Source organism: Malurus melanocephalus, unplaced genomic scaffold (genome assembly GCF_030028575.1).
Source record: "Malurus melanocephalus ecotype Western Australia unplaced genomic scaffold, MMel_1.1 scaffold_291, whole genome shotgun sequence".
Classification (NCBI taxonomy): domain Eukaryota; kingdom Metazoa; phylum Chordata; class Aves; order Passeriformes; family Maluridae; genus Malurus; species Malurus melanocephalus.
Genome location: NW_026623523.1, coordinates 260,633 through 287,865, shown reverse-complemented (window position 1 = coordinate 287,865; position 27,233 = coordinate 260,633). Strand labels below are relative to the sequence as shown.

Below are 27,233 nucleotides of genomic sequence, written 5' to 3'. Positions count from 1 at the left end.
ATCAAATTGAAAAGAGAAAAAAAAAAGTGAAAAAAGACATGGTATTTCAATTTAGTTTACTGAAGCTCAGAGAAGTAACTCTAAAGATAGTCCTCAGAGAATCAAGAATTCCAATAGCTTGACTGGAATTCGGTCATTGAAAAAGACTTATGAATTGAGTAGGTTTGCCTGACTGTAGTTGAGAGTTGAATTTATTCTCTGAATTCTTAATTAATTATGGGGTTTCCTTTCATAAATGAAAGATGAGGCTGGCTTCCTCCAGCTGAGGAATAGCCTTCAGGTTTCCAGTTTCTCAAATGTGTAAGTTTTTTGCACTACTCCTATGATTTTATTTGTTTAGTCCTCGTTTTCCCTTTTGCAAACTTACATTATAAAATGTGTTTAAGAAAAAAAGAATCAGGGAAAAAAAAAAACAAAAAAGAAAAAAAAAAGGCTAAAACCCCAAATTCAAAGACATCAGAGCAGCTCCACTGTACATGGGCTGAACCTGGCCAGGAGCCCAGGCAGCAGGGCTGGAAGGTCCTCAGCACAGCTGTAGGCGCTGCTATGAAACTCAGGCTTCTCTAGCAGGGAAAAATGCCTGAGGTGTTACTCATGGGAATTTTGAGAACTTGTCTTATCTGTAATTAGTTTCCATGGTGTTTCACAGTTAATTTCTAGAAGGGTGGGGAAGGCTGGGAAAACCTCGAGGACCATTGAGTCCAGCCTTCACCCAGCACTGCCCGTGGTCACCCACTAAACCATGTCCCCAAGGGCCACATCCACCCATCTTTTAAATACCCCTGGGGAGAGTGACTCAGCCGCTTCCCTGGGCAGCCTGTTCCATGCTTGGGGGAAGGAAATTGTCTCCACCTTTTCACTGAGCTAAACAAAAGCTGTGTGTGCAGTCTGCATTGTGTGATGTAGGGGTGAAGACATCTAGGATCATCTCACCAGAGCAAGGCTGGCAGAGCTGAAGATGCCTTTGTTTCACAAGCAATGTTACTAATGCTGAGCTGGAAGCTCACAGAGTTTGTGTGGTCTGACTGACCTTTTTAGTTGTGGTTGTGCATGTGCAAATTCTTAACTTGTAGAAGCTCAGCTAACTCCATCACAAAATATAACGGATGGGTAGTCAAACCACAGAAGCTCAATTTTGAGGTCAGTGCCTTGGGCTTCACAATTAATTTTGCATTTTGAAGCTTTAAAACCAAACTTAAACATAATGATTTGTACTACTTTGGCTGCTGCCAAATTCTGTAATTACTGTTGTTCAACAAGCACAATTATCTTTTGTTTTGGATTTTTAAAAACCTCGAAATCTAATGCAACTGTCTCAGATGTTCTCAGACATTTATGATTGTAAAGAAGGATGTTGTGGACAATTTGAGACTACCTTGTGTCTTTAAAAGAGTGTCTCTGAGAATCTCTGTTGCCCAATGTGTTGATAGCTTCTTGCTCATAATAAAAATGAGAACACCTCCATATTTAAGCGTTAAGGCCATGTATTTAAGAAAAGGTTGTAAATGCAAATTAGCCAGACAATGGCATTTTAATAATGTTTGGTGAGGTTAGCATTGCATTAGTAAGGGTATTTTAGTAGTCACATATTAYTTATAGGCAATGTGCTCTCAAGAGATTGCTTATGAATATGTTCGAGGGCTTGTGGGATTTATGGATTCATTTAATGGTGGTTTTGTTGGGTTGTTTTGCGTTTTTCTTCCCACACTTCTGCTGCTGAGTTAGTAGCTTAAGGAACTCCTGCCTCACTCCACCTCCATTCCCCTCTGAATTTTCTTGCTAGAAATGTAAAGGGTTATGGAATGTGTTGCATCAGCTGACCGTGATGGAAATGCGTAAACCTTGCTTTGTGTCCTTGGCTTAGGATGCCAGTGTATTAATATCTGCATCCAAAAAATGCTTTTTTGCTGATYGGTTGGTGTGTTTATCTCAGTGTCATGCCCCATGAAGGCAAAAAAGAAGAAAGATATACATTGTCTTACAGTTTCTTTTGATATATGAGCTCAAACCGGCAGCTGGTGGTTTTGGCCGTTGTGCAATGATGGGATTTTAAAGAAGAATGTTGAAACGGTAGAGCAGAATTCTTTATAGAACGCTTCATCTTGCTCTTGGTGCCATGCATGGTGAAAAAATCACACTGAGGTCCACCCAGGTGTACCTGATCTAGGTCCCTCAAGAAGTTCAGCAACAGATGATAAAAATCTTCTATTTACATAGATGTTTAGGCAAACCCGTGTTTGGAATTAACTTCGGGAAGCAGTAAGATTAATCTCGACCTTAGCGCTGCCTTTGCAATGCAGACCCTGTTGAGATTCGAGCTGGAACCCATTGAAGAGTCTCCATGAGTTTTGCAATCAGCAGCAATTGATGGTATCTCTCCAYACAAAGGTTGGTTTGAGCTGGTGTAAACAGCATCCTTAAGGATGCATTCTCCAAGAAGCAGCAGCGTGTGCTGGAAATGAAGATGGTGGTGGTTTTCACCTCTTGGAGCTGCCAGGATTGTCTTTTTCTTCAGATCCTCAGCATTGGTCTCCCTTCTGGTTGTCTATTTTGTAAGCGAGCCTGAAGCTTCCAAAATAAGCTGAGAGCGTTTTGCGGTGATGTTTCTGAACGGTCTGAAGTTTTCGGGGGGCTAAGGAAGGGGGAGGGCCGGGGCCGGGGAGGGGGAAGAGTGAGATTTTTGTGCGCGCGTTGTTTTTCATCTCCTCCACACAATGGAGCTTTCAGAGAACCTCTCTTAAAAGGCATGGCTACAGCCTTTGTGCGAAGGGTGTGTCTGCTGGCAGGGCTTGCTGATGCAGACAGGCTGGCTGGTGATTAACAAAGGTCATTAGACTTTGGAATCTGGCAGGGGAGCGGGGTGGTGTGTCTTCTGCGCCAAGCAGGAGAGCTCCCCGGGGACAGGCCCGGCTGGAGGCTCCGCGCCTGCTGTCCCCCCTCATCCCCCGCGCCTCCTCCTCCTCCTCCTSCTCCTGCTCCTGCCAGCCTCAGCTGTGTGTCGCCTCTGCCTGTAGGACAGCTTGGACCAGTGTCCCGACGCTGTGAAGGCAGCGTTCGTGGTGTGGGCCGCCACGTTTTGCCACCCATGGGACAGGGGAACCCAACCCTGAGGAGGTGGCTTGGGGAAAGCCATGGCTCTGCTGGAGGAGAGAAGGTGCAGCTTTGAGGAGCTGCAGGGGGGAGAGCAGCGACACGGGCTTTTTGGAGGATGCAGGAGAGAAAGGGAGATGGTGATTTTTTTATTTAAGCATCACCTAAGGAGGAGGAGTAAAAAAAGAGGGGGGGAGAAAATTAAAGGAAAGTGGGGGGAAAAAAAGGCTGTTGTGCTTGAGCTGAAGCTGAGATAAGTGAGGCCATGTTGTGCACATGCAAGAAGCTCTGAGGCTCTGAGTGCAGGAGTTGCCTGAGCTAAAATGGCTGCTCCCAAAGCTCAGAGGACTAGGGCAGCTTAGTGAGTCTTAAAGCTTCAGTGACGCAGGGGCTCATATCTCTTGAAAGTGTGATAAACACATTCAGCAGAGCTGTGGCTTGTTTGGCTGAGATGAAAGGACTAAGCTTGGGGGATGGGTAGTGAAAACTGGATGATCTGCTTTTCTGTGAAGTGCTCTAAATGCAGGAGTCGTCTGCTCCATGGAAAAATTTGTTTTCAGGTCTAATGGACTGTGCTAAAGGAGACGTGGGGTGGGGCTTCACTCACTGCTGTAATTTGATCCAGAGCAGATAGCAACCTCTTCCACACAATTTGGTCTGGTGCTTGCACATAAAAGCTTGAGTATCTCGATTATTGTAACTTTGTTAGCTGAAAAGAAGCTGGTGCAGCGTTCATTTTCTTTATTGGTGGTGAGAGAGAGAGTGGGGGGAAAGGACACAGTGCAGCCTGCGGAGTAATGTAGGTAAATATGTGGAGAGCCCCTGCTCAGACTGTCCGGAATTTGACTTGCTAGAAGTTTATTTTAGCAGGCTATCAGAAGAAGCATTCTTTCATCTAAAATCCTGGTGCAGCACCCCTCTCTTGTTTCCATGCCTCAATGTTTTGGAGCTTTCTCCTCGCCGTGTAGGTTGCTTCSTTCATTCTCCACAAACACATGGAATTTAAATCGCTTTGGGCTGCTGTTGTGTCTTGGACCTCTGAAATGCTGGGTTTGTCATCCTTTTCCAGCACATGCTTGGAAGCTTWAAGAGGCAATTGCTGTGTTTTCATAGGAAGGTGGCTCTTGTGCTTAAGCAGTGCACAGGGTAGGAGGGTCTGAGTCTTTTGTTCAGCTTGTGCTTTGTGTCTCCTGTTCCTCATGACAGTGCAACCCTCTGTCGCAGGATTAATTGTCGCGAGCTGAACCGCTGTGCTCCGCTGTGTCTTATTTTGCTTTGTACTTGAAGGTATGCAGGGCTTTCGAATAAATCAAGGAAGTYATAATGACTCTTGAGTCTTTGTAACTCACGCTTCCATTGTGCTTTTTCGGCACGGTTATTCCTGTTCACTGTCCTTTTCTTCCTCCCGCTGTCTCCRTCCCCCGGACTGCAAAGGCACAAAGGTCTTGTCCCCAGAATAGGCTAAAATGAAACTGTAAACATTTTAACAAAGAGTGGAGGTGCCCTTAAAAGCTTGGATGAAGTAGGGCGAAGTATTTTGCCTTGGATTTGTGTAGCTGCATCTAACCTTGCTGCTAGGTCTAGGTTTTCCACCAAAATTAGAACTGGTAGGACACTGTGAAGAAAATCAGATTTCTCCCTGTGAAAGCCTTTGATGTGTGGTAATAGTGAATGAGGCAGGAATTTGCAACTTCCAGGATGGTTAGAGTGGGTCTCCTAAAGCTGGAAGATGCTGGTTTGTGATTGTAAATTTCAGTGCGTAACTGGGAGTAATGGGGCATTTCTGTGCACATGAGTTGTGGTCTTTGAGCAAGACCAAATTCTGAATTACAGCCCTGTGTAATGGAAAAGCCAAGGGGACGAAGTCCACTGAATCAGTAGTCACTTGTCAGAGAGTTGACTGTCYGTAGAGTTGAGTCAGCAGCTTCTGAGCTACCTGGATAGGACTTCTTGTGGATCTGAGTAGATGTTTCTTCACAGGGCAAGGAAAGGTTGAGTTTCACGCCGCTGTGTTTGTGGAATCTCTGCAAACGACTGAGTCATCAAAAGTGTGGTGTTACTTTGGTGTCACCTTGGTGTTTCCAGGATTTATTCCAGTAGCACTGTTGTAAACTCACATCTTTCTTCTTCTCTCCTTCCCTCCCCCTGATTTTTCTTGCAGATTTTTCTAATGTAAAAGATCATCCTGAGCCATGGAGGTCCTGCAGTGTGATGGCTGCGATTTTCGAGCTCCATCTTATGAAGACCTAAAAGCTCACATTCAGGATGTCCACACTGCTTTTCTGCAGCCAACTGATGTCTCTGAGGAGAGCCCTACTCAGCCGAGGTCTGGTTCCATTAATGCTGGCAACCAGACCGAGGTTGAATTTTCTTCTGTAAAGGATGAATTCGCAATTGCAGATGACATAGCAGGTAAATCTCAACTGCAAGACTGATCTCAACCTTAAGATCTCAGCTCTTACTCCCTATTTTACACCTGTCTTATTTCACTTTATTTTAGTTTCCACCTTTGATGTGCTTTAAAAATTTGCATTAYCTTTATGGCTATGTCAGCAAAGCAGATATGTAACATCAGCCATACTGGTTCTGACCATGGCTTTTTTTTTTTCCCCCTGCAAATGCAACCATGAAAGATGGTTTTATTTCCCAGCTTCTTCTCATGGGGTGCTACATATTGATTTTTCATTTTCAGCTTTTCATGGTTGTTCTTCACTACCATGAACCACCTCAAAATTTTCAGCTTTTGTTAGTGTACTAGTTTTATTTTTTGCCCCAGAAAGGTCATTTTGGAAACTGTCTATCCAAAACTGCACACAACTGTCATTTATATGTAGAACTTATGCCTAGGGGTCACTTTCCTCACCATTTTCTGACCACTGCCAGATCTGTAGATATTATTATAAGTAAGTGAGGGAATCCTGGAGTGGTTGTTGTCAATTCAAGATGTGATTACATTCTCAAACATACATGGTGGGTGGAGGAAAAGCCTCTTTTATTTCATTTTTTTATTTACATATACACCTTAATTCTCATTTTAGGGCAAAATGCAGCAAGTCAGATGGGGACTGGAAGTTACTATAGCCAGAGCCAGACTTTCTATGGCCAGCATATGGCTCCAAATCCTAAACCAACCAGCAAGTTTTTCCAGTGCAAGTTCTGTGTGCGTTACTTCCGTTCCAAAAACCTCCTCATAGAGCACACACGGAAGGTTCATGGAGCACAGGCTGGGGGGAGCTCAGTGGGGCCACCAGCTTCTAGTTCCCTAAATTACAACATCATGATGCATGAAGGGTTTGGTAAAGTTTTCAGTTGCCAGTTCTGCACCTACAAGTCACCCAGGCGTGCAAGGATTATTAAGCACCAGAAAATGTATCACAAAAACAACCTGAAAGAGAGTTCAGCTCCTTCTTCTTCTKCTGCTGCTGCTGCTGTGTCTGAATCAACGTCTGCTTCTGTGCCAGTGCAGGAACCCTGCAAGGAGCTGCCGGCAGAGGTGGTGGAGCGGAGCATTTTGGAGTCGATGGTCAAGCCCCTGACAAAGTCTAGGGGCAACTTTTGCTGTGAGTGGTGCAGCTACCAGACACCTCGGAGGGAGCGCTGGTGTGACCACATGATGAAGAAGCACCGCAGCATGGTGAAAATACTGTCGAGCCTGAGGCAGCAGCAGGATGGAACCAGCGCACCTGAGGTGCAGAGTAAGAGTGCCCAGAGTGCCTCTCCAAACTCGAATTACATGTCCATGAACACAACAGGGCGTGAGATGTCGAGTGCTAAYGTCTCAAACTTCAGGGGATCTATGGGCAATTCACTTATCAGGCCCAACTCTTCTACATCGTCAAAGTTTTCTTCTGTGTCTTACCCTCAAATGAAGCCTAAGTCACCTCACAACTCGGGCATGGTTAATTTGTCTGACAGATCCCGCTATGGAATTGCTGATATGACGAATTCTTCTGCTGACCTGGAAACAAGCAGTATGCTAAATGACTCCAGCTCAGATGAAGAGCTAAATGAAATGGACAGCGAGAATGGCTTAAACTCCATGGATCACCAGACCTCAGGAATGTCTGCAGAGCAGCTGATGGGATCTGATGGCAACAAACTCTTGGAAACAAAGGGAATTCCCTTCAGAAGATACATGAACAGGTTCCAGTGTCCTTTCTGCCCTTTCCTGACGATGCACCGCCGGAGCATTTCCCGTCACATCGAGAACATCCACCTGTCGGGAAAGACGGCCGTGTACAAGTGTGATGAGTGCCCCTTCACCTGCAAGAGCTCGCTGAAGCTCGGTGCCCACAAGCAGTGTCACACAGGAGCAACGTCCGACTGGGACACCATGAACTCCCAGGCTGAGAGCATTGCCTCGTCCCTGAACGACAGCACGGTGTCTTACGAGAGCGGGAATATCAATGGCAGGAAGTCGGCTGGCATGATGGAACCCGTGCAGCCGCAGCAGCAGCCACAGCAGCAGCCACAGCAGCAGCAGCAGCAGCAGCCGCCGCCACAGCAGCAATCTCCCCAGCCCCATTCACAGCACCCGTACAAGTGCACGTTGTGCAATTATTCCACTACCACTTTGAAGGGCCTCAGAGTCCATCAGCAGCACAAGCATTCGTTCTGTGACAAYTTGCCAAAATACGATGGGCCGCCATCAAACTCACCACAGGAGAGCGAAGCAGATGCTCACCCCTCTGCCAGCACGGTGAAGAAGAGCCAGACCTCCATCCTTGGGCTCTCATCTAAAAATAACTTCGTTGCAAAAGCCCCTAGGAAGGTCTCAAATGACTTCCCTTTGGATCTCTCTCCCGTGAAAAAGAGAACTAGGATTGATGAAATAGCRAGCAACCTGCAGAGCAAGATCAGCCAAAACAAACAGCAGGAGGATGCTGTGATTAACGTAGAGGATGATGAGGAAGAGGAGGAGGACAATGAGGTGGAGATAGAGGTGGAGCTGGACAGAGARGAGGAGCAAACAGAACCGATGATAGAGGTTTCCAGTTCGTACGCGCCCCAGCAGATGTGGGGCAGAGASGCTAATGATTCCCAGAAGGAGGCAGGCTTCAGGAGCATGCAGCAGGACTACAATTCCACCAACGGGGCGGAGATCGAGCTCACTTTGTCTGAGGATGAGGAGGACTACTATTCTGCTGTCAGCATGAAGGACCATCAGAGCCCGAATGCCTCTGTTCTGGGCAGCCAGTCCAACATATATGGTACTGACCAGAACAACGAGAATGCGGAGTTCAATGACTCCGGCAGGCTTTACTACTGCAAACACTGTGATTTCAGCAACAAATCTGCCAGAAGTGTCAGCACCCACTACCAGCGAATGCATCCCTACATTAAATTCAGCTTTAGGTATATCCTGGATCCCAACGATCACAGCGCGGTGTACCGCTGTCTCGAGTGCTACATTGACTACACAAACTTCGAAGATCTGCAGCAGCATTATGGAGAGCATCATCCCGAAGCTATGAATGTACTGAACTTTGATCACTCTGATCTGATCTACCGCTGCCGCTTCTGCTCTTACACAAGCCCAAACGTTAGAAGCCTGATGCCACATTACCAAAGAATGCATCCCACAGTGAAAATTAACAATGCAATGATATTTTCAAGCTACGTTGTTGAACAGCAAGAAGGGCTAAATACAGAGTCTCAGACACTGAGAGAGATCTTGAATTCTGCTCCAAAAACTATGGCAACCTCCACCCCCGTGGCTCGCGGGACTGGTGTGCCAGCTGGTTTTAACAAAAGTGCCACCAAGAGTTTCAGTCCCGAATGTGARAATCAGAAGGAACCTTCAGTCAACACTGTGGTTGTTTATGACTGCGATGTGTGTTCATTTGCAAGCCCTAACATGCATTCAGTTTTGGTGCACTACCAGAAGAAGCACCCCGAAGAAAAAGCCTCGTATTTCAGAATTCAGAAGACCATGCGCGTAGTCTCTGTYGACAGGGGCTCTGCCCTCGCTCAAATGTCCTTTGAGCTGGGGGCTCCCATCTCCCCAAAACTGTCCAACCTGGCTTCTCAACCTCCACCTCCCCCACCACCGCCCCCAGACCTCTCTACTGAGCTCTACTACTGCAAGCACTGTTCCTACAGCAACCGCTCGGTYGTGGGCGTGCTCGTCCACTACCAGAAGAGGCACCCGGAGATCAAGGTCACGGCCAAGTACATCAGGCAGGCCCCCCCAACCGCGGCCATGATGCGGGCAGGGGAGCTGCCTCCCGGCATCCAGAGGCCACCCGTGTCCATGCAGCAGCTGGGCCGCGCCGGGGCCGAGAGCTCCGCGAACCCTCCCGAGAATGAGATGTTCTTCTGCCAGCACTGTGATTACGGAAACCGGACTGTGAAGGGCGTGCTCATCCACTACCAGAAGAAGCACCGCGACTTCAAGGCCAACGCGGATGTGATCAGGCAGCACACGGCCACCATCAGGAGCCTTTGTGACCGCAGCCAGAAGAAGTCAGCCGGCAGCCTGGCTGCCCACAGCTCCGGCAGCGAGCGCGACAAGTCCAAGCTGAGAGCCCTCAAGTGCAGGCAGTGCAGCTACACCACCCCTTACTTCTATGCATTGAGGAAGCATATTAAGAAAGACCACCCAAACCTGAAAGCCACGGTTACTTCCATACTGAGGTGGGCKTTTCTGGATGGCTTGATAGAAGCTGGTTATCACTGTGAATGGTGCATTTATTCACACACAGAGCCGAGTGGCCTGCTTGTGCATTACCAAAGGAGGCATCCCGAGCATTACGTTGATTATACCTACATGGCAACCAAACTCTGGGCAGGTCCCGATCCTTCCCCTCCTGCCCTCGTGATGCCGACAGAGATGAAGACCTACAAATGCAGAGACTGCATTTTTGAAGCATCTTCTATTTGGGATATTACTAATCACTACCAAGCATTTCACCCTTGGGCCATGAATGGAGATGAGTCTGTGCTGTTAGACATCATCAAGGAGAAAGATTCTACTGAGAAAACCATCCCTCAGCCTGATGAGGGTGGGGTCAGGATGGATTCTGAAGATCAGATAGTGACATCGCAGATGGATCAGGATGCAGAGTGCGCAGAGGATCCCAGCCTTTCCCATGAAAAAACTGTCCAGCTGGCTTCTGCAAATCCCGCCATCTCCTCCACTCCTTATCAGTGTACAGTGTGCCAGTCTGAGTACAACAACCTGCATGGCCTCCTGACCCATTATGGAAAGAAGCATCCTGGCATGAAAGTGAAAGCAGCAGACTTTGCTCAGGAYATAGACATTAACCCAGGGGCTGTGTACAAGTGCAGGCACTGCCCATACATTAACACACGCATTCACGGCGTCCTCACACACTACCAGAAGCGGCACCCCTCGGTGAAAGTCACTGCTGAAGACTTTGTGCATGACGTGGAGCAGTCGACTGATATTGCTCAGAATGACGTGGAAGAGACCAGCAGGATTTTCAAGCAAGGCTATGGTGCTTACCGGTGCAAACTGTGCCCTTACACCCACGGAACACTTGAGAAGCTGAAAATCCACTACGAGAAGTACCACAATCAACCCGAATTTGATGTTTTYGCCCAGTCGCCCCCAAAGGTGTCTGCCTCCGTGGAGCCAGACATGGTGGCTGAAATCAAGGCCTCGCCAGAAATTGCTGCTGAGGATGTTGGAGAAGTCTCCATGCCAGCGCCTCATTTCTCCAGTTCTCACTTAGTGTCTCACACAGTTTTCCGGTGTCAGCTCTGCAAATACTTCTGCTCCACTCGGAAGGGGATAGCAAGACACTACCGCATCAAACACAACAATGTCCGGGCGCAGCCGGAGGGCAAGAACAACCTCTTCAAGTGTGCCCTGTGCTCCTACACCAACCCCATCCGCAAAGGGCTCGCGGCACACTACCAGAAAAGACATGACATTGATGCTTACTACACTCACTGCCTGGCAGCCTCCAGGACAGTAAGCGACAAACCCAATAAAGTGATCATTCCATCTCCTCCCAAGGATGACACTCCTCAGTTGAGTGAGGAGCTGAGGAGGGCTGTAGAGAAGAAGAAGTGCTCGCTCTGTTCCTTCCAGTCCTTCAGCAAGAAGGGCATCGTGTCCCACTACATGAAACGTCATCCCGGTGTTTTCCCCAAGAAGCAGCACGCCAGCAAGCTGGGGGGATATTTCACTGCCGTGTATGCTGACGAGCACGAGAAACCAGCTGCAGCCGAGGAGAGAAACGACTTTGAAAAGCCTGAGGTGGAGACTGAGGCTCAGGAAATYGAGTGGCTTCCTTTCAGGTGCATCAAATGCTTCAAGCTGTCCTTCAGCACGGCAGAGCTGCTGTGCATGCATTACACTGACCACCACAGCAAGGATTTGAAGAGGGACTTTTCCATACTTGGAAGTGGCACCCGCTCTCAGAGCCCCGTGTACCAGTGCAAGCACTGTGATACAAAGCTGCACAGCACGGCAGAGCTGACTGCACACTTGAATGGTCACAATGAGGAATTCCAGAAGCGTGCCAAACGTCAGGAGAGGAGGAAGCAGCTTTTGAGCAAGCAGAAATATGCAGATGGTGCTTTTGCAGATTTCAAACAAGAGAGGGTAAGGATCTGTGTGTCTAGTCTCTTTCTCTGCCCCTGCTCCCTGCCGGGGAGCCCACCAATGCCCACTTGCATGTTCTCTTTGATAGCCAAATGACCACAGGCTAATGAATGACTCAGAGTGCCAGTGAGCTCCATAAGTCAATTACACATTCTGCTTTAATTTCCTCATCCATCCACCCCATCTCCCTAGGTTCTGTAGGAAACCTTGTTACTTCCTACCGCTTCGTTCAGTGTTTTCTTTTATCTTCTTTCCTCCCTCCCACGCTTCTGGAGGGCCATCTGTGTCTGACAGTCACTTGTTCTTCTGTGGCAAGGCTGCCATGTACTTTGTCGCAGATTATTTACAAAATGTCCCATTCCTTTCTTCCATGTCCCTCCTAATAATGCATCAGTTTACTTCCCAACCTTCTCTCTCTCAGCTTTTTGTCTCATTGAGCACTCAGTGTCAGCGTGGCATGAATCCTGTCTGCTGACTGAAGCTTTGGGCCAGTGCCTCATAAGGAGAAAATTAAATTGTTGCTCCATTTCCTGCCCGCTTAACCCCTTCCTTCTGCTTCAGTTTGAAAAATGCACTTGCGCAGGAAAAGCTTTGCACATATGTTGGGGAAGTCATGGGGTCAGGGAAGAGGCGGCACAGCTTCAGGCCAAACTGAAATGGTCTTCTAGGGGGCCACTGTTAACCATAAACCTTGAAGGTTTTTTCTGCATAGACGTCTTGTAGGAATCAGTGGTGCCAACAGAAGCTGACCTTGCAGTTCTGCAGAACTGGACTTCAAGTATAACCTCAGGTCCAGAGTCTGGTCTGTGTTCCTAAAAATGAGGAGGCAAAASCCACTTCAGTGATTTATGCTTTATGTGTGCTCAAACAGGCTTTTGGACACTTGGAAGATGTTTCAAAACTCAAGGAGAGGAAGGTGGTTGGCTACAAATGCAAATTTTGTGTGGAGGTCCACCCAACACTTCGAGCCATCTGTAATCACCTCCGCAAGCACGTCCAGTACGGGAATGTCTCTTCTGTGTCCGCCACAGTAAAGGTAAGAATTCTTTAAAGGTGACTGAAAGTGGCTGAAACTACTTGCATTGTTTAAAATAAAGGCCTCGTCGATAACCTATGGAGGGCCCTTGTGAAGTTAAATGGGTTTTGAACTGGGCATTCCGGTTCAGTTTGGTGTTTTAATCTAACACTGAGTTTCTGAAGTGCATTTGGTTCATTTCAAGATGTTTTTAACTTGTTTTCACTCTTGATCCAGGGGCACGAAGACTCTTTTAATTCTCATTTCTTCTCAGCCACAAAGGAGTTGATGTCGTTGATGACCGAAAGACTTGGTTTAAAAGTGGGAAACTTTCTCTCAGCTTCTTTTTGGGCTACATTTCTGCTTAGTTAAGCTAAAAAAGAGCTGTTTGTTTTCTTTTTTTCTGTATATATTTTTTTTCTTTTTAAGAAGAGGAAGTCTGCACCTGTAAGTGTGGAAAGCTTGTAGTACACCTTTCCGCACAAAATTTGCTCACTGGCTCCAAACAAAACATTCAGTGGCCGGCTGAGGCAGTGATCCCCCCCAGGTGATGAGGTGCAAACATGTTGTTCCTTTCTCCCTGTGGGAAGGGGTGCCTCCTGTGACATCTCCGAGGGCAGATGATGTCCCAAAGTCTGATTTCCAGGATATTGACAGGGGAAGTGAGAGTGCACCAAGGCTGTGGGAAGTAGCTCTTGTCAGAGGCTCCTGCTGCCTGACTGACAGGGTTTTTCTTCATAACATAACCTGGTTTTTGTGGGGGAGCCGTGTCCTCCACAGCCTAACTCATGCCACCTGAGAGAGCTTTCATTGCCCTGCCACTGACCTTTCTTTACCTACTTATCTGGTACTCCTGACAGATTCAGATGCTTCCCTCCTAAGAGCCCTTTCCCTCTTCTCCTGGCTTCTCAAGTGATGCTTATGGAGGAGGGTCAGTGCTTTCTTTTGAGTAAATAGAAATCTTGCATCAGGGAACAAAAGCTGAGAGCCATGGCCTAAAGAATATGCTGGAAATACCTCTTACAGGGTATTTAAGTAGCTGCACAAATGCATGTGCTGGTTAGGAATGGGAAAAGAAAGTTATGAAAGAGGGTTTAAAAAAAGACTTTTTCTGTTTGCTCAATGTTTTTAAAGAAGGTTCGAGGGTCTCAGTGTACCAACTTCTTTCTTGAGAGTTTGACACTGATGCACAAAATCTACTTTGGACTAGACAACTGTATTGCTCTGCAGGGTGGCTACAGTTAGCTACAGCAAAAGAAATGAAAATGAACTGCTCTGTAACTTACTAATTACTATCAGATCAAGTTCAGAAAATTCCCACCAAGACCATGGAAAAATAGGTTTCTTGTCTTTTTGCTTGATCTGGCACAAACTGCATCAAGGAGTGAGATACTTTTTTTTTTTACATATGCATGCGTATGTATAATAGATATAATTATGTTTTTCCTTCCCAGGAATAGTTTGTTTTGTTTTGTTTTGTTTTTTCAGAAAGCCATTGATGTGGAGTTTGTGTAGGGATATATTTAGAGAAATAACTCAGTGGSAAACCTGGACGTTGTGATGAACACCTGGGAAAGACTGAGGGGCAGAAGGGAGAGAGAATTGATGGCTTTGGGGGGGTATGTGTTTTTTAGCAGGAAGCTGAAGATCCTTCAAACACAACTTTGATGGAGGGTTTTGAGGGAGCCAAAGACCCTGGCATTGTGGAATTTACAGAAGCTGAATATGGAGCATCCCTGGAAGATGAAGCCAGGCCTGGGGGCTACCACTGCAGCCAGTGTGACCGGGTTTTGATGTCTATGCAGGGTCTGCGATCCCACGAGAGGAGTCACTTGGCTCTGGCCATGTTTGCCCGGGAAGACAAGTACAGCTGCCAGTATTGCTCCTTTGTCTCTGCTTTCAGGCACAAGTAAGTTGTGGCTTTTGTTTTTTGTTTCCTAAAGAWTCACCAGGCTGGCACTACTGTTTTGTGGCACTGAGGAAGAGCTCGCTGAGCTTGATGTTGAGCTGTGCTTACCTCGTGGCATTTACATTATTTCCCACACTGCAAAATCTTTGGCTGTTGTGATTGGCTGTTGGTARAATATTGCACCTTTTTGTCTTCTTGAGTTCATGTTAGCCTTCCTTTTGCATGTGAGGGAGAAGCATGCAGGCCAAAGAATAAGAATTATTTYGGTAGGCAAACAGCGCAGCCCACCACTTATGCACCCTTGTTAAATGCATGAAACTCAACAAGCCAACAAGAGGAAAGTATTTTTCTGTAACTCTTCCATATTTAAGTAACTTCTGCTGCATAAAAGTATTTTGTTTGTAATTACTGCAACTATTTCTTTGGTTGTCGAGTTTTCATTTCTAATGTTAAAAAAGTGTTGTAAATTTACCTTAAATCAGGCGGTTCTTTCCTTATTTATGGCATGCAATGTCAGTCTACAAATATTTCAAATTCATACCAGTGTRGTCTATGAGTGAATCCCTCATCCTGCTTCCTTGTCTGATACATGGTCATCATTAATAGTCACATTTCTTATGATTTGTTTCCCTGATRTCTTAGTTAGTTTTTAAAATTACCTTGATCATAAAAATACATATGTCCTCCAAAAATGGAGTTTGTGATTTATTTTCCACTGGCATCCTGGACCTGATTCACAGGCCTTCGTTTTCTCTAATTTCTGGGGAGYGAGCTTCTTACTCACGGTTTTAACAGAGGAAGACAGGTCCAGGTGCTCGTGTGATGTACACATTCATAGCACTCTTAAATTTGGTGGTGGTGTCACCAYTTTGCAATCAAATGCATGTGGAAGAAAACATGTTTATTAGTTCCTTATGTTAAAAGGCAAGGTTTCTGCTGGTGTCACAGCACTGCCAATTGATGCCACAGTTGTGAAGGTCCATGGGATAGAGCAGCCAAGGGTAGGAAAGGGATTTGGGGGAAGGATGTGCACTTCAGGGTGTATCCCACCCTGCTTTGGCAAGGCTGACAGTGAGGGGAGCCCCTGCATCACTTGGCCTGCAGGACTTGCTGTTTACCAAGTAAACTTGCTTCAACAATCAGACTTTTGTTGAGTTTGGTGCCTAGTCACTCTGTTTCTTACTGAGGATAAGTCATGTCCCAGGAGCTGCAGGGTGGGTAAATCAGACGSTGGTGGATGGCAGGGAAGAACTCAAAAAGCATCACCTAACTTTATAATAGGTGTGGTCTCTGTTGATTGAGTTGTTTGCTTCTTCTTTTATTTTTGTTTCTGATGCAATTATTCTCTTGAGAGATTAAGGCTGTGGAAGAAACCAAACCAAATGTTTAAACAGCCCACTATTCTCCCAGATCTGACCGAAATTTTAAAACCTCATTTTGGAAGAGTGCAGCTGGCAAAGTATGTGGTTRTGAATATAGTTTTAATTACTGCCATGTCGAATACCTTAAGGTATATATTTATAATAGCTTAATATGTATTACATASCTCTTTGGCAGTCTGCTTTAATTGTTAAGTAATCTCATTCCCTGGGGGCTATTTAAAACAAGTTTTGGTCTATGAAGTATTCATTGCAAGTGCTCAAAGCCTTCCTCATTTAGGAGACTTTTCCCCCATTTCTCTGGAAAACCTGTGTATTTTATCTTGCCACAAATTCCATCCTGGATTTCTGTAAAGTTTTATTTGTATGAACTGACCCTGAGAGGAGATATAAGTTCATTTTCTACTTTTTTTCTTTTTTCCGTTATCAGATGTTTGAATACACAGGCTTCAGTGTTAGCTGTGGTAAACAGGGATTTTCTGGCTCAAGCCCTTGTCAGTGTGGGACTAAAGATCACGTGAAATCCTGTGCAGTGTGACAGGGCTGGAACAACTGCTATTTGAGCTACATGTTGATACTCTGTAAAAGAGCAGGATAATTTAGGACAAATAAAAAGAACTACGGCTGAAATACMTCCAGAGTTTTAAGGTGGGGGGTGAAGGGCAGTTTTGGCAAGTTGCAGCTCCTGCAGCGTCTCTGCCCCATTTTGTTCCCTCACCATGCGTGAGGTGACTCAGACTAAGAGCAGATCACAAAGCATAAATGTGTCCAAAGGTAGAAATGGTTACAGCTTGGGCTCAGACTACCTGCCTGCCACTCAGAGACTAAATTCGTGTCTGTCAGCCACAGTGTAGGAAACTGCAGAGCTCTGCAGTATTTACTCGGTTAGAATGAATTTGATCTTCTGTTAGAAAATGTGGGAAACATCCCATTTTTTCTCCTCCAAACTTTACTGAGCTGTTATGCCAGATTGTGCAGAGAGGAGGTTTTGATCACTTCACAGTGGTTCAGGCTGTTGATACTTCCACTTTCCCTGAAGAAAGCAGAGGCTGGTTTTTGCCACCCCTTCTTCTGCTGAGCTTCATGTAGAATCTCCTACACTGCTGCTTGTGAAACTGCTGCCTTTTAATCCTGGAACTCATCAACTGTAGCCTGCTGGCACCCTCCCCAGAGCAGAATCTCTAATCTGCTTTTGCTGCTGCAACCAAAAGAAGGCTTCCCCAGTAAAGCTGGTCAACAAAAAAATGCATGTTTTTGGTTGTTGGTTTTTTTTTTCACCCTCGATCAACTGGACAAGAGGGGACGTATTTTCACAAAAATGTTTGCCAGGAGAAAACTTGTGTAACGATTACTTAAAAAGAAAATAATTTCTTTCTTGTTCCATGTTTCTTCAACTGATCTTTTAAGTCTGGATCATACATAATTTAATTTATTCTTATCTTGCCCCATAAGTTTATTTAGATGGCTTGCTCTCTGTACAAACAGAATTGGTGTCAGTTCTGCTCCTTTCCTTCAAAYTAGATTTGATTTTTTTGTGTAAGCAGACCTGTTGAATTCACTGAAGAGACAGTATAAGAAAGGATTCTTCCTTGCTGAATTGTTGCTGTTTAGTGCTTTGCTTTGCACCYGAAAGAACAGCTGAAATGATTGACTCTCTTCCTGTCTCCCTTTTCTGTTTCTTCCCAAGCTTGGACCGCCACATGCAGACCCACCACGGACACCACAAGCCCTTCCGCTGCAAACTGTGCCCCTTCAAGTCGTCCTACAACAGCCGCCTGAAAACCCATATCCTCAAGGCTCACGCTGGTAAGTTTTCCCTTCTCAGTCTTGCAGCRAAGCAGCTGAAATGGCCCGTGTGTTCTTGTGCCTCATCACAGATGCGGGGTTGAACCACGTGTTTTGTCACCAGAACTGGGTAAGATCTTTCCAAAGGCCATGGTCCTGGCTGGCCAGCCTGTAGAACCTGTTGGGATGAGTGGGAATTTGGGTAGTGGTGATGGCAAGAATTTAAAACAGTGATGACTACTTCAAGAACTTTTTTCGTCTCTTTTATATGAATGGTATTTATTTCCTTGTTTCTGCTTTTCTCCAAGTGGGTTTCATCGCTTGTACCATAAGTGCCGTAACGAAATCGGCCGTGAGCTTTGCTCTTTGAATTTATGTTTGTGCTTTAGGTGACTCTGGGAGAAAGACTGTGAGCTGCACCTTGGTTTTGGTAGAGTTTTACACTAGCTTTCATATTAAAACCAAACACTGCAAGCTTTGGGAGTCAGGTCTGTGTGCAACAGACCTGAAAATGTCAAAATTGTGTTACCAAACATGAAAATTTGTCTTGCAAATCTCTGTATGTTCAGTACGGAATCCATACAAGCAAGGCAAGCAGACATGCTTCTGAGGAGCAGGAATTAGGAATGTGATGCATCACACAGAGTAGGTCACCTGAAATTGTTCCACCTTTGATTATTAAAAAATAAAACTCAGAATTTCCTCATCTTTATTCCTTGGCTGTAGACTCTTGGCACCTCATACATCTTGCACTGAAAAGTTATCCTTTGGTTTGCAATATAAACATGCACCCTGATGTAAAATAGTAGAATAGTTACCAGTGTGAAAACCTGAAAACCAGCCCAGTTGTTAAAAGCTTATGAGTAGAAGCTTCTTGAATAGGTATTTCTGACAARAAGAGCTATGTAGAGTATGTTCCTTTTTCTATTACTTGCTTACTCAAAGTCATATATTCTGGTTGGGGTGGAAGAGGAAAGTGGAAAAATGCACAGAAAAGGCATAAGAAATTTGTAGCTATCTGCTGATTAAAAAAGAAAAAAAAATTGTTGCCATTRATCCAAAGGCATTTTTCATCTACAAAAATATAGGAGGGATTGATGGTCTTGTGTACTTTGTTTCCTRTATTTTTTGGGTGATTTTCCAGAGTTTGTGCCAGTTTCTCTATTTGGATGCATGAAACAGACTAGCTTAACTTTTGCCACCTTCCAGTTGCGTTTGGGACCATGGCATTCTGTCCCTTTTAGGAAATACTAATGTTTGCAGCAGTTCCAGTTCACGGAATCCCACATCCTGTATGGAGGATCCATGGTTCTTTATTTTCACCAACCATAAAATAATGTTTTCTTTATGCTATTACACTTGCTTGAACCTGCCAGATTTTTTAGACCCAAAGTAACTGTGCAGCTAATATTTACTTCACACTTCTCTTCATGTAATTCACTGATTTATTTATTAGGAATTCATGCTTCTGAGCTTGGTTTAGTGGACGGACACCCCTTGAAGGGCCATGTTTTGCATTGTACAAGAACACAATTTCATGGTTGCCTAGATAGTGCTTGCACAATGAGTTGGGGTAATGGGGTTTCCAAAAGCTTATGATAACGTTTCTGCCTCAGTCCCATTTCTACCAAGTGAATGGTCACGTCACAGAAAAGTTGCTTGTATGTTTTTCAGTCAGAGCTTTGCATTGGTGTGTTTCGAGTCAGCCGTTCAGAAATGTGTATTACTGAACAACCATGTCTGACTTCCTCAGATTCCTCAGTTTTTCAATAACTCAGTGGTTCTCTGAACCTCTCTTACATTACCATTTTTTTGTCAATTGTCAATCGTTTCATTATTGGTTTGTTTAGAATTTAAAACTTCAGTTCCCCTGAATTTTTCCCAAAGTCTCCTGGAGTTCTTTAAAAGTTCATAAAATCCTGAAGTATTTTACTCAGTCTGCCTCTCTCCCTCATTTTCTGGGGATGGATCAAAATTCAGTGAACTACAAAATCCGTTCTTGGGTGACAGCTGGTACCAGTGTTTCTGGCATTTGTTTTTCATCCACTGTGTGCCATCTCCTTTGGCATGGAGCGGAACAGTTTACAGTTTCTCCTGTTGTTTGGGGCTCTCTGTTGTTTGCATCTGAACTTTTTCACCTGTTCTTTTCTTTTTTTTTTTCTCTGCTTGTGCTTTTGARCGATCCTTGTTGACCATTTCTTAATTAGCAGTGACTCTGGAAATGCAGAAATGGGTGACTGTAAGATAAGAGCTTTGGCCTCCGTTCAATTTCTGTGTAATCTGTAACACAGCGCTTTGAATACATATCAAGTGTTGAGACTCACTACATAAAAGCTTGCATTTATTTATTTATTTGTRTGTGTATTAATCTATGATCACTTTGTAAGACACAAAACTAGCAGACAAAAAAAGTGCAGGAGACTTGAGCCAGACTGTAGCATTTCCTATGCAATCAGACATGTCCTTTTATGTTTTGATGTCCATTTGGAATGAATAGTGGGCATATTTATTAGTGTGTCCAGGCTGCTTGGTATGTAATCATCCTTTATTTGCTTTAATGTCTTGTGGTGCTTTTAAGTTAGCAGTTGGTGCACGTTGTCATCCGAGAATCTCTTACACTGACAAAGCCATGAAGGTCCATATCTGTGTCCCATTGATATCTTGTAACTTTGGAATATCTTTTGTCTTTAAATTATTGTGTTCCTTTGAGCAACTTSTGCGTGCTACTCAAGAAACGTTCTATTTCTGTTTGTAAAAAGCAAATACGTAACTCCTGCAATGCACAGGTGAGCAATGTCATTTGGAAAGAAARAAACAAAACARYAAAACATGCAGGACACATTTTTGTTTCACCACTTCAGACTCTTGAGTTCTTTTTCAGATGTTACCAAAAAAGGACATTCTAAGAGTTTGTATTTTGTGCTGATGATTAGCATGGTTTTTCTGGAAGTTGGGGATGGGAGTTTTGTGGAGGATGGTTGCTAATCCTTTCAGGTGTGCTTACTCTGACTGGCTGCAACATGAGTGTTTTCATACTCTCTTTTGGTTTACTTATTTCTGGTGTGGGAAACAGTGCTACTTGAGAACCTTCTTTGTTGGATTTGTCAGGAGGTGGAAAACATTTTCTGCTTCGTTCATTACCAGAACCCTGGTTCCTCTGTTACTACTCATGAATATTTCACTCCTGTATTAGTTTTGGCACTTTATGTACAGCTCATATGTGGCCTGCATTACTCTTGTACATGGAAGTGGCACTTCCAAAACAATAACTTGGCACCTGTGTATAAAATCACATTGTTTGTGTTGGGGCAGTTTCACTTTGTGTTCCAGTTGCCTCCATAGAAAACAAATCTTGTATCAGGATTTGTTTCCCCTTGTTTGCTGTCTCTGTGGCTTGGAATGTATTTGAAATTTAAATTCACTACTGTGCATTGCTTCTGTTCTTTCACTTTTAGTGCTTTTTTCATAACAAGCTTTCACACACCCTCCTAGATACACCCTTGGCATTGCTGTGTTCACCAGACTTGATTTGGTTGCCACTTCTGTGAAGATTACTGCTGCCTAATGGCAGGTTCTTCATGAGGAAAACTATGACCTTTCCCATAAGTAATTACACCACACTTTCCTTATTTCTTTTTTCTTTTTTTTTTTTTTGCAGAGGGCTCTTTGTTAAGAGTTTTTTAGTGTCCTTCTTGCTTCATTAATAATGACGCTGGATGTGCTGCATGCAAAAACAAATTACTTCACCGTCTCTAGTTGCTGTATTCCCAAAGAAATTTTGGAAGTGCTGTGGTTAAGTGACTCCATTTTCATCCCAGAGTCTTGTTTTCTTCCCATACCATGAAACACAGGCATGCTAAGAGTCTGGTCTCTGGTTTGTTTTTTTTGTTTTTTTTTTTTTTKACATCAGCCGCTGTACAAGGATCTGCAGTTGTCAGAAAGTGATACTTTGGTCCAAAGCAGGTGTCTACACCCACAGACTCCAGACTGCTCCAACAAGGAGACATGCATAGCTTGTTTTCCTTGGGATCAGTCTTTCGCTGAAGAGTCCATGGGAGTTTTACGGCCAAGTTCAGTAGGAGAAGTATGAGGGCCCCATTTTGTTTCTTTTGTGAGCTGATGACTTGCCTGTATTTCGCTCACCCAGGTGAACATGCCTACAAATGTTCCTCCTGCTCATTTTCCACCATGACAATCAGCCAGCTGAAAGAGCACTCCTTGAAAGTGCATGGGAAAGCACTGACACTACCAAGACCCCGCATTGTCAACCTTGCAGCCTCACACGCCCACCACACCTCCAAGAACCACACAGCTGCTGAAGAAGTGGAGGACTCTAATGGTAAGAGGTGCCTCAGAGCGATAATTTAATTGTCTAAGGTGCCGCTTAATAATTTTTATTGCAAGCGAAATCGCAGCAGGCAGCTTTGCACCGAAAGCATCTTCATTTGATCATTAAGGAAAAAAAAACAAACCCAGAAGTTGCATCAAAACCAAGAGTAAACCGTGGTGTTGTAGGAAGTGATCTGCTTTAAGTCTTCACCAGTTCATACGACATTAATTTGTTCCATCACTACACCAGTTGGCTTTGGAATGTGTCACTGCTGGCTTTGTTGGCAAAGGTTTACACTGCAGGAGATTTTCAAAGTCATGGTCTCTGTWGACAGCCAGTGGGAAAGAGATCTTCAGATTTAATCCATGCTCTTGGTTTTCCTTTATATTGACAGAATCATGGAGTGGTTTGGGYTGGAAGGGGACCTTGGTGGCCATCTCATTTCATGCCTCTGCCATGGGCAGGGACACCTTTCACTACCCCAGGATGCTCCAAGCCCCGTCCAGCCTGGCTTTGGACACTTCCACAGATCCAGGGGTAGCCACAGCTTCAACCTGTGCCACCCTGACTGGGAGGAATTTTTTTCCCTGATATCTGATGCTGCTAGTAGGGCACTTCAGTGAAACCACATGGCTAAACTTAAAATGTGAGCCTGTAATAGTAGTAAAAGTAAGTATTGTCCTTCCTACAGAGGACACCAAAAGTACCTTCAGATACTCAGCTGCCGGAAGGAGAACCTATTTCTTTTCACTATTTTCTTTTCAATGCTTCTTCTGAGAGCTTTTAATTCCTTTGTGCTGGAGGGGTGTGTAGAAGATGCTTGGAAAGCAGCAGAGGGAGAGACACTTAAACAGAGAAATAGAAGAGGTGGTGTGTGGTGTCACAGCTTCGAGGCTTTTGAAGTAGTAGCTTTGTGAGGCATTTGAAATCCTTGACAGTTAAGAATTAAGAGCACTTCTTTGATAACAAAAACAAACCCTTAATTCCTGTATAAGTTGCATTGACATGGAAGGAGAATATTTGCAGATGTTCCAAGAAGGGGTATGAATGGAAGGTGTGTTAAAGGGAAAAATACCATTTTTTCCCTAAAGCTTGACTGGTTCTAGCTGCTAAACAGCAAGAATTTTGTTGTTCGCTGTTTTGGTTGGGGTGCTGGTGAACTGAGGATGGGAGATAAATATTACCAGTAATCATTTTGTAGCATTTTGGGTCTCCTATCTTCATTTTCTTTCTCACCAGAAAAAAAACCCAAGTGAAATGAGAAAGAGTGACATCAAAGAGAGAAGTTCAGGAAATGGCTGAAAGGAATTGAAAGAAATAAATAATTCACATAGAATTACTTCACTGAAGAAAAAAAAAATAAAGACATTCAAAATATTTTTGTGATTTAACAAGTCACTTTTTGGGTCAGAATCAGAATCTTAACAAAAGATTTTAACCAGCTGCTTTCAGACAATCTTTTGTCAATGGGTTATCTGGAACAGTGCAATAACTAAGTTTTTTTGCTAATGCTAGCTTAAACTAACCGAACAAGCTGAGTACATCTTGAGATGTGTTCTACTGCTTAATTTATTTTTCTTAGCTGCTTTTAAAATAAAATCTTCCATTACTGACTTAAGAAGTGGGGAATAACTTTCAGTGTCTGTCCTAGCCTTTCCTGTGTGCTATCAGTCTTTTGTTAGCGGTGGTGTGTGGAGAGATATAGGACAAACTCAGTTTTGGAGAGGATGGTTCAGTTACATTTTTTTATTTTGCTTATTCCAGGAGCTCAAACTCATGATTAGTGGAGTTAAAATTCAACTGCACATCCTGTAGAGGATGACTTTGCAGCCTTCAAGAACTTTTCTTGAAAATGGAAAAAATGATGGCTCTGTTAACAAAAGCATTTTGTTGGGTTGACATTGTTACCTGGATATGTATTACAGCCTGAGACCAAGGCCAAATTTGTCCCAATTAGCTAGATCATCTTTAAATGGGGTTAATGGTTAAGTCACTTTGACAATAATAGAAGCCACCCACTGGGGAGCTGGTCAGACAAGTACAGGTGTTACAATAATCRTGTTAGCATTTTCTGCATTGCTCGAGGAAAGAATATAGTGCTTTGAGTAGTTTTTTCACATTATACACTTGGCTGCAGATCAGGTTAATGATGGCTGCTCTTACGGCATCACATAGTTTCTTTGGGTTTTAGAAGGCAATAAATCTTGTGTGTTAAATCCTCTGTGAGTTTCTGGTGGTGTGTGCAGGACTAGATAAAATAGTGGTCCCAATAATAGGAAATGCAGGGCACTATTATGTCTGGCTGGAATATTAGGAAGAGCTCTCATGGTGTGGTGTAGCTGGATTTTGTCTGTAGGTGTGTATAAATAACCTCCAGTATGAACCCTGATCCAAGTTTATTCACCAGGGATGCAACACTGGGTTAGGGCTGGGGTGAAAGACAGACAAAGGGTTGCATCCCATTGATAGGGAACTCATTTTGTGGGTTGGTAGGTGGTGTGTGCATCAGGCTTGTGCAGTTGAAGTGGTTGCAGAAAGGAGCTGTTCCTTTCTGAATGAATATCATGGGTAGGAAATACAACAGGATGACTTGGGGAGATTTGGGGAGCGGACAGAACTCATCTTAGTGGTTGTTGAGCTCCATAATAATGTGGGAATGGGAGAAGGGTACTGAATTGTAGTAGCATAGTGCATGTCTGAACAGAGCTGCTGTGGGACAGCAGCCCAGTGRAACCTCTGTGATGCTTCTTTTCTGTGTAGAAATTGTTCCCTGACAGGCCTTTTTCTTAAAACATTCCTTTTGTTCCTTTAGACTGATCTAGTCATTAAAAGAAGTGAGTGCATTTAAGTTTCTGTGGCTCATCTCTTTGGGTTCTGGGCTTGTTTTGATCTCTGGGTTGCTACCAATCATGTCAGTAGCAGCAAACTTAACTGAAGTATTCCAGCTTTACATCCCAGAGATGTTTTGGGTTGCTTGGCAGACTTCTCATGGGACTGAAGTAGGAGAAGGTGTTGAACATTTTGGGTGGAGCCATCCTTGCCAGCTTTAATCCTGGTGACAGTTGTCATTAGAAAGCATGACAACCTCATCAGTCCAATGAGTAACAAACATTGCAGTGTGTGCTGGCTCCTCTCAGGGCAGTAGGGTGAGAAGGTGATGGTGTCAGTCTCAATAAATCAGCAGAGAAGAYTTTTTTTTAACAGAGACATCATTCAAAGATCCTGCCTTTTGCTTTGTACCCCTCTTTGCCTGTTGGGCAATATTTTGATATATAAAGAACCTGTTTTCATTGTGTCCTCTTCTAACCAGAGGTAAAACACTTAATAGGTTTATTTTAGGGGGTGTGGGGTGATGATACTTGGTTTTTGGGTGTTTTTATTGCAAACAGACACCAAAATAACCTCCAGAAAATATTGACCATGAGTGCTATTTTTCTGGTTTTCATACTATAGGGGCACTGAATGGTTTGTAGTGTCCAGCTCTTGTTGACATGATGAGTTTGCCACTGTGGTAAGATGTTCTTTCGCTCTCCAGATAGTTTGCAGCTATTTTTTACCTTTAAAGAAAGAAATGGTTGGGATTTGCTATATATTTGCATGTGTGGTTGGCTTGTTTGTTTGAATTTACTTTATTTGCGATTTATGCTGAGACATTGCTTAACAGTTTTGAGAACTTACAAAGTAAAAGTTAATTGTAAATTGAAATACTGCAAACTGATAATGGGAGGACTGAATGAGTCTCCTCTCAAGATCTGCTTCCATGTTCTTTCAGTCTTTGTGAGAATAAGAGCTTGAATTCACATTAATCTCTGGCCAGAATGGGTTTTATGCATTTTTTGATGGCTTGAAGTCTGTAAGGCTCAGTGAACTCAACAGGCTGATAAACAGTTTCACATTGTGACTTTACCCACAGTAAAGGCTTCTTGAGAGCCTGTGAAATACCTGCCCTAAATTGCCCTGGCTACCATGATTGATTTTCAGAGTAGCCCTTTATCTTTTTTTAAAATAACCCCTATGGCCTAACAACGTGGTAGAGCAAAGCAATGCTCTTTATTCATATGGCTGACAGATTTGGAGCCTTATAAATTTCCTTGTGTTGTGATGGTGTACAGTAATTCAAAATCATAGCTTTTAAAAATTTTACTGTTTAAGGATACTGAATTGTCRAAGTAAAGCAGTAGAGTGCAAGGCTAAACAAACCTGGAGGTGGTTCCTAGTGTCTTCTCAGTCGTGCTGCTGTTGTATGAGACCATTTCTTTTCACTGGTCACCAGTTCTTGATCTACAGGAAGCAGCACACTTTTTATGTGCCCTCAAAGCTCAATAATGCTTTTCACTGTGGTGCAAACCAAACAGGATCTATCATTAATACCAGCACACATCACMAAACACACGTAAGGTCAGAGCTAGAAGATCTTTTGAGTCTCCTAGTACATGGTATGTCAACATCTTCATTAAATTTAATTACTTGCAGCAGCAAATGCATTGAAAACTGCTAAGTGAAACATCCAGTGCCCTGCTCCAGTTTTTTTTTTCCCCTGAACTTTAGCTTATGCCAGTGGAAAATAACTTTGCCTCATCTAGAGACTGCAATATAAATACATCTGCTTGCTTTGCCAGAGCTAGGCTGGGCACAAAACTGCTTGACTAAGTCTTGTTTTTTGGACTGTTGTTTCAGAATTGTAAATCCCTTCCCATTTCTGCACACTTCAGAGTACATAGTGCATGATCAGGATGTGTGTCTTCTTCTGTGCTGCCCCACAGATGAGCTCCTGAAGGTTGCAGAGGGTCTTTGCTAGGTTTGCCAAAGAAATTCTATGTGCTTCCAGAATAAGAGGCAGAAAGGCACCATTTCAACAAAATGCTCTAAAATGATGCCAGGGAGTCATGCTTCTGCCTTCGACCTTTCAGAAYAGGGGCAAGCTTTCCATATGGTCAGACATACCAGCCTGATTTGCGGGTTTTGTTGTTTTTGTTGCTGGTTTGGGKTTTTTTTTTAATCCATATTATGGTTTGTGGCTGCCTTGCTTATTTTTATTCATGCACACTGTTACTCTTGATAAGGGATATTTTTCTAACTTTGCAATTAGGGCAAAAGGTTCCTGAGAACCTTCCCTTCCCTTCCCTTCCCTTCCCTTCCCTTCCCTTCCC

The 27,233-nt window shown here is 44.0% G+C and overlaps 1 protein-coding gene across 5 annotated transcripts in view; it reads left to right on the top strand.

Moving 5' to 3' along the window:
• ZNF462 (zinc finger protein 462) overlaps nt 1-27,233 on the top strand; it is an 88,642-nt gene that overhangs the window by 34,648 nt on the left and 26,761 nt on the right. For 2 of the 5 annotated variants that reach the window (XM_057376805.1, XM_057376806.1), the window contains exons 2-7: nt 5,252-5,502; nt 6,129-11,665; nt 12,537-12,701; nt 14,315-14,589; nt 17,656-17,774; nt 21,901-22,092. In XM_057376805.1, the coding sequence (XP_057232788.1) occupies nt 5,283-5,502; nt 6,129-11,665; nt 12,537-12,701; nt 14,315-14,589; nt 17,656-17,774; nt 21,901-22,092 (6,508 nt within the window). In that variant the 5' untranslated portion in view covers nt 5,252-5,282. The remainder of the gene's footprint in view (nt 1-5,251; nt 5,503-6,128; nt 11,666-12,536; nt 12,702-14,314; nt 14,590-17,655; nt 17,775-21,900; nt 22,093-27,233) is intronic. The other 3 variants (XM_057376807.1, XM_057376809.1, XM_057376808.1) reach the window with 3 other exon arrangements.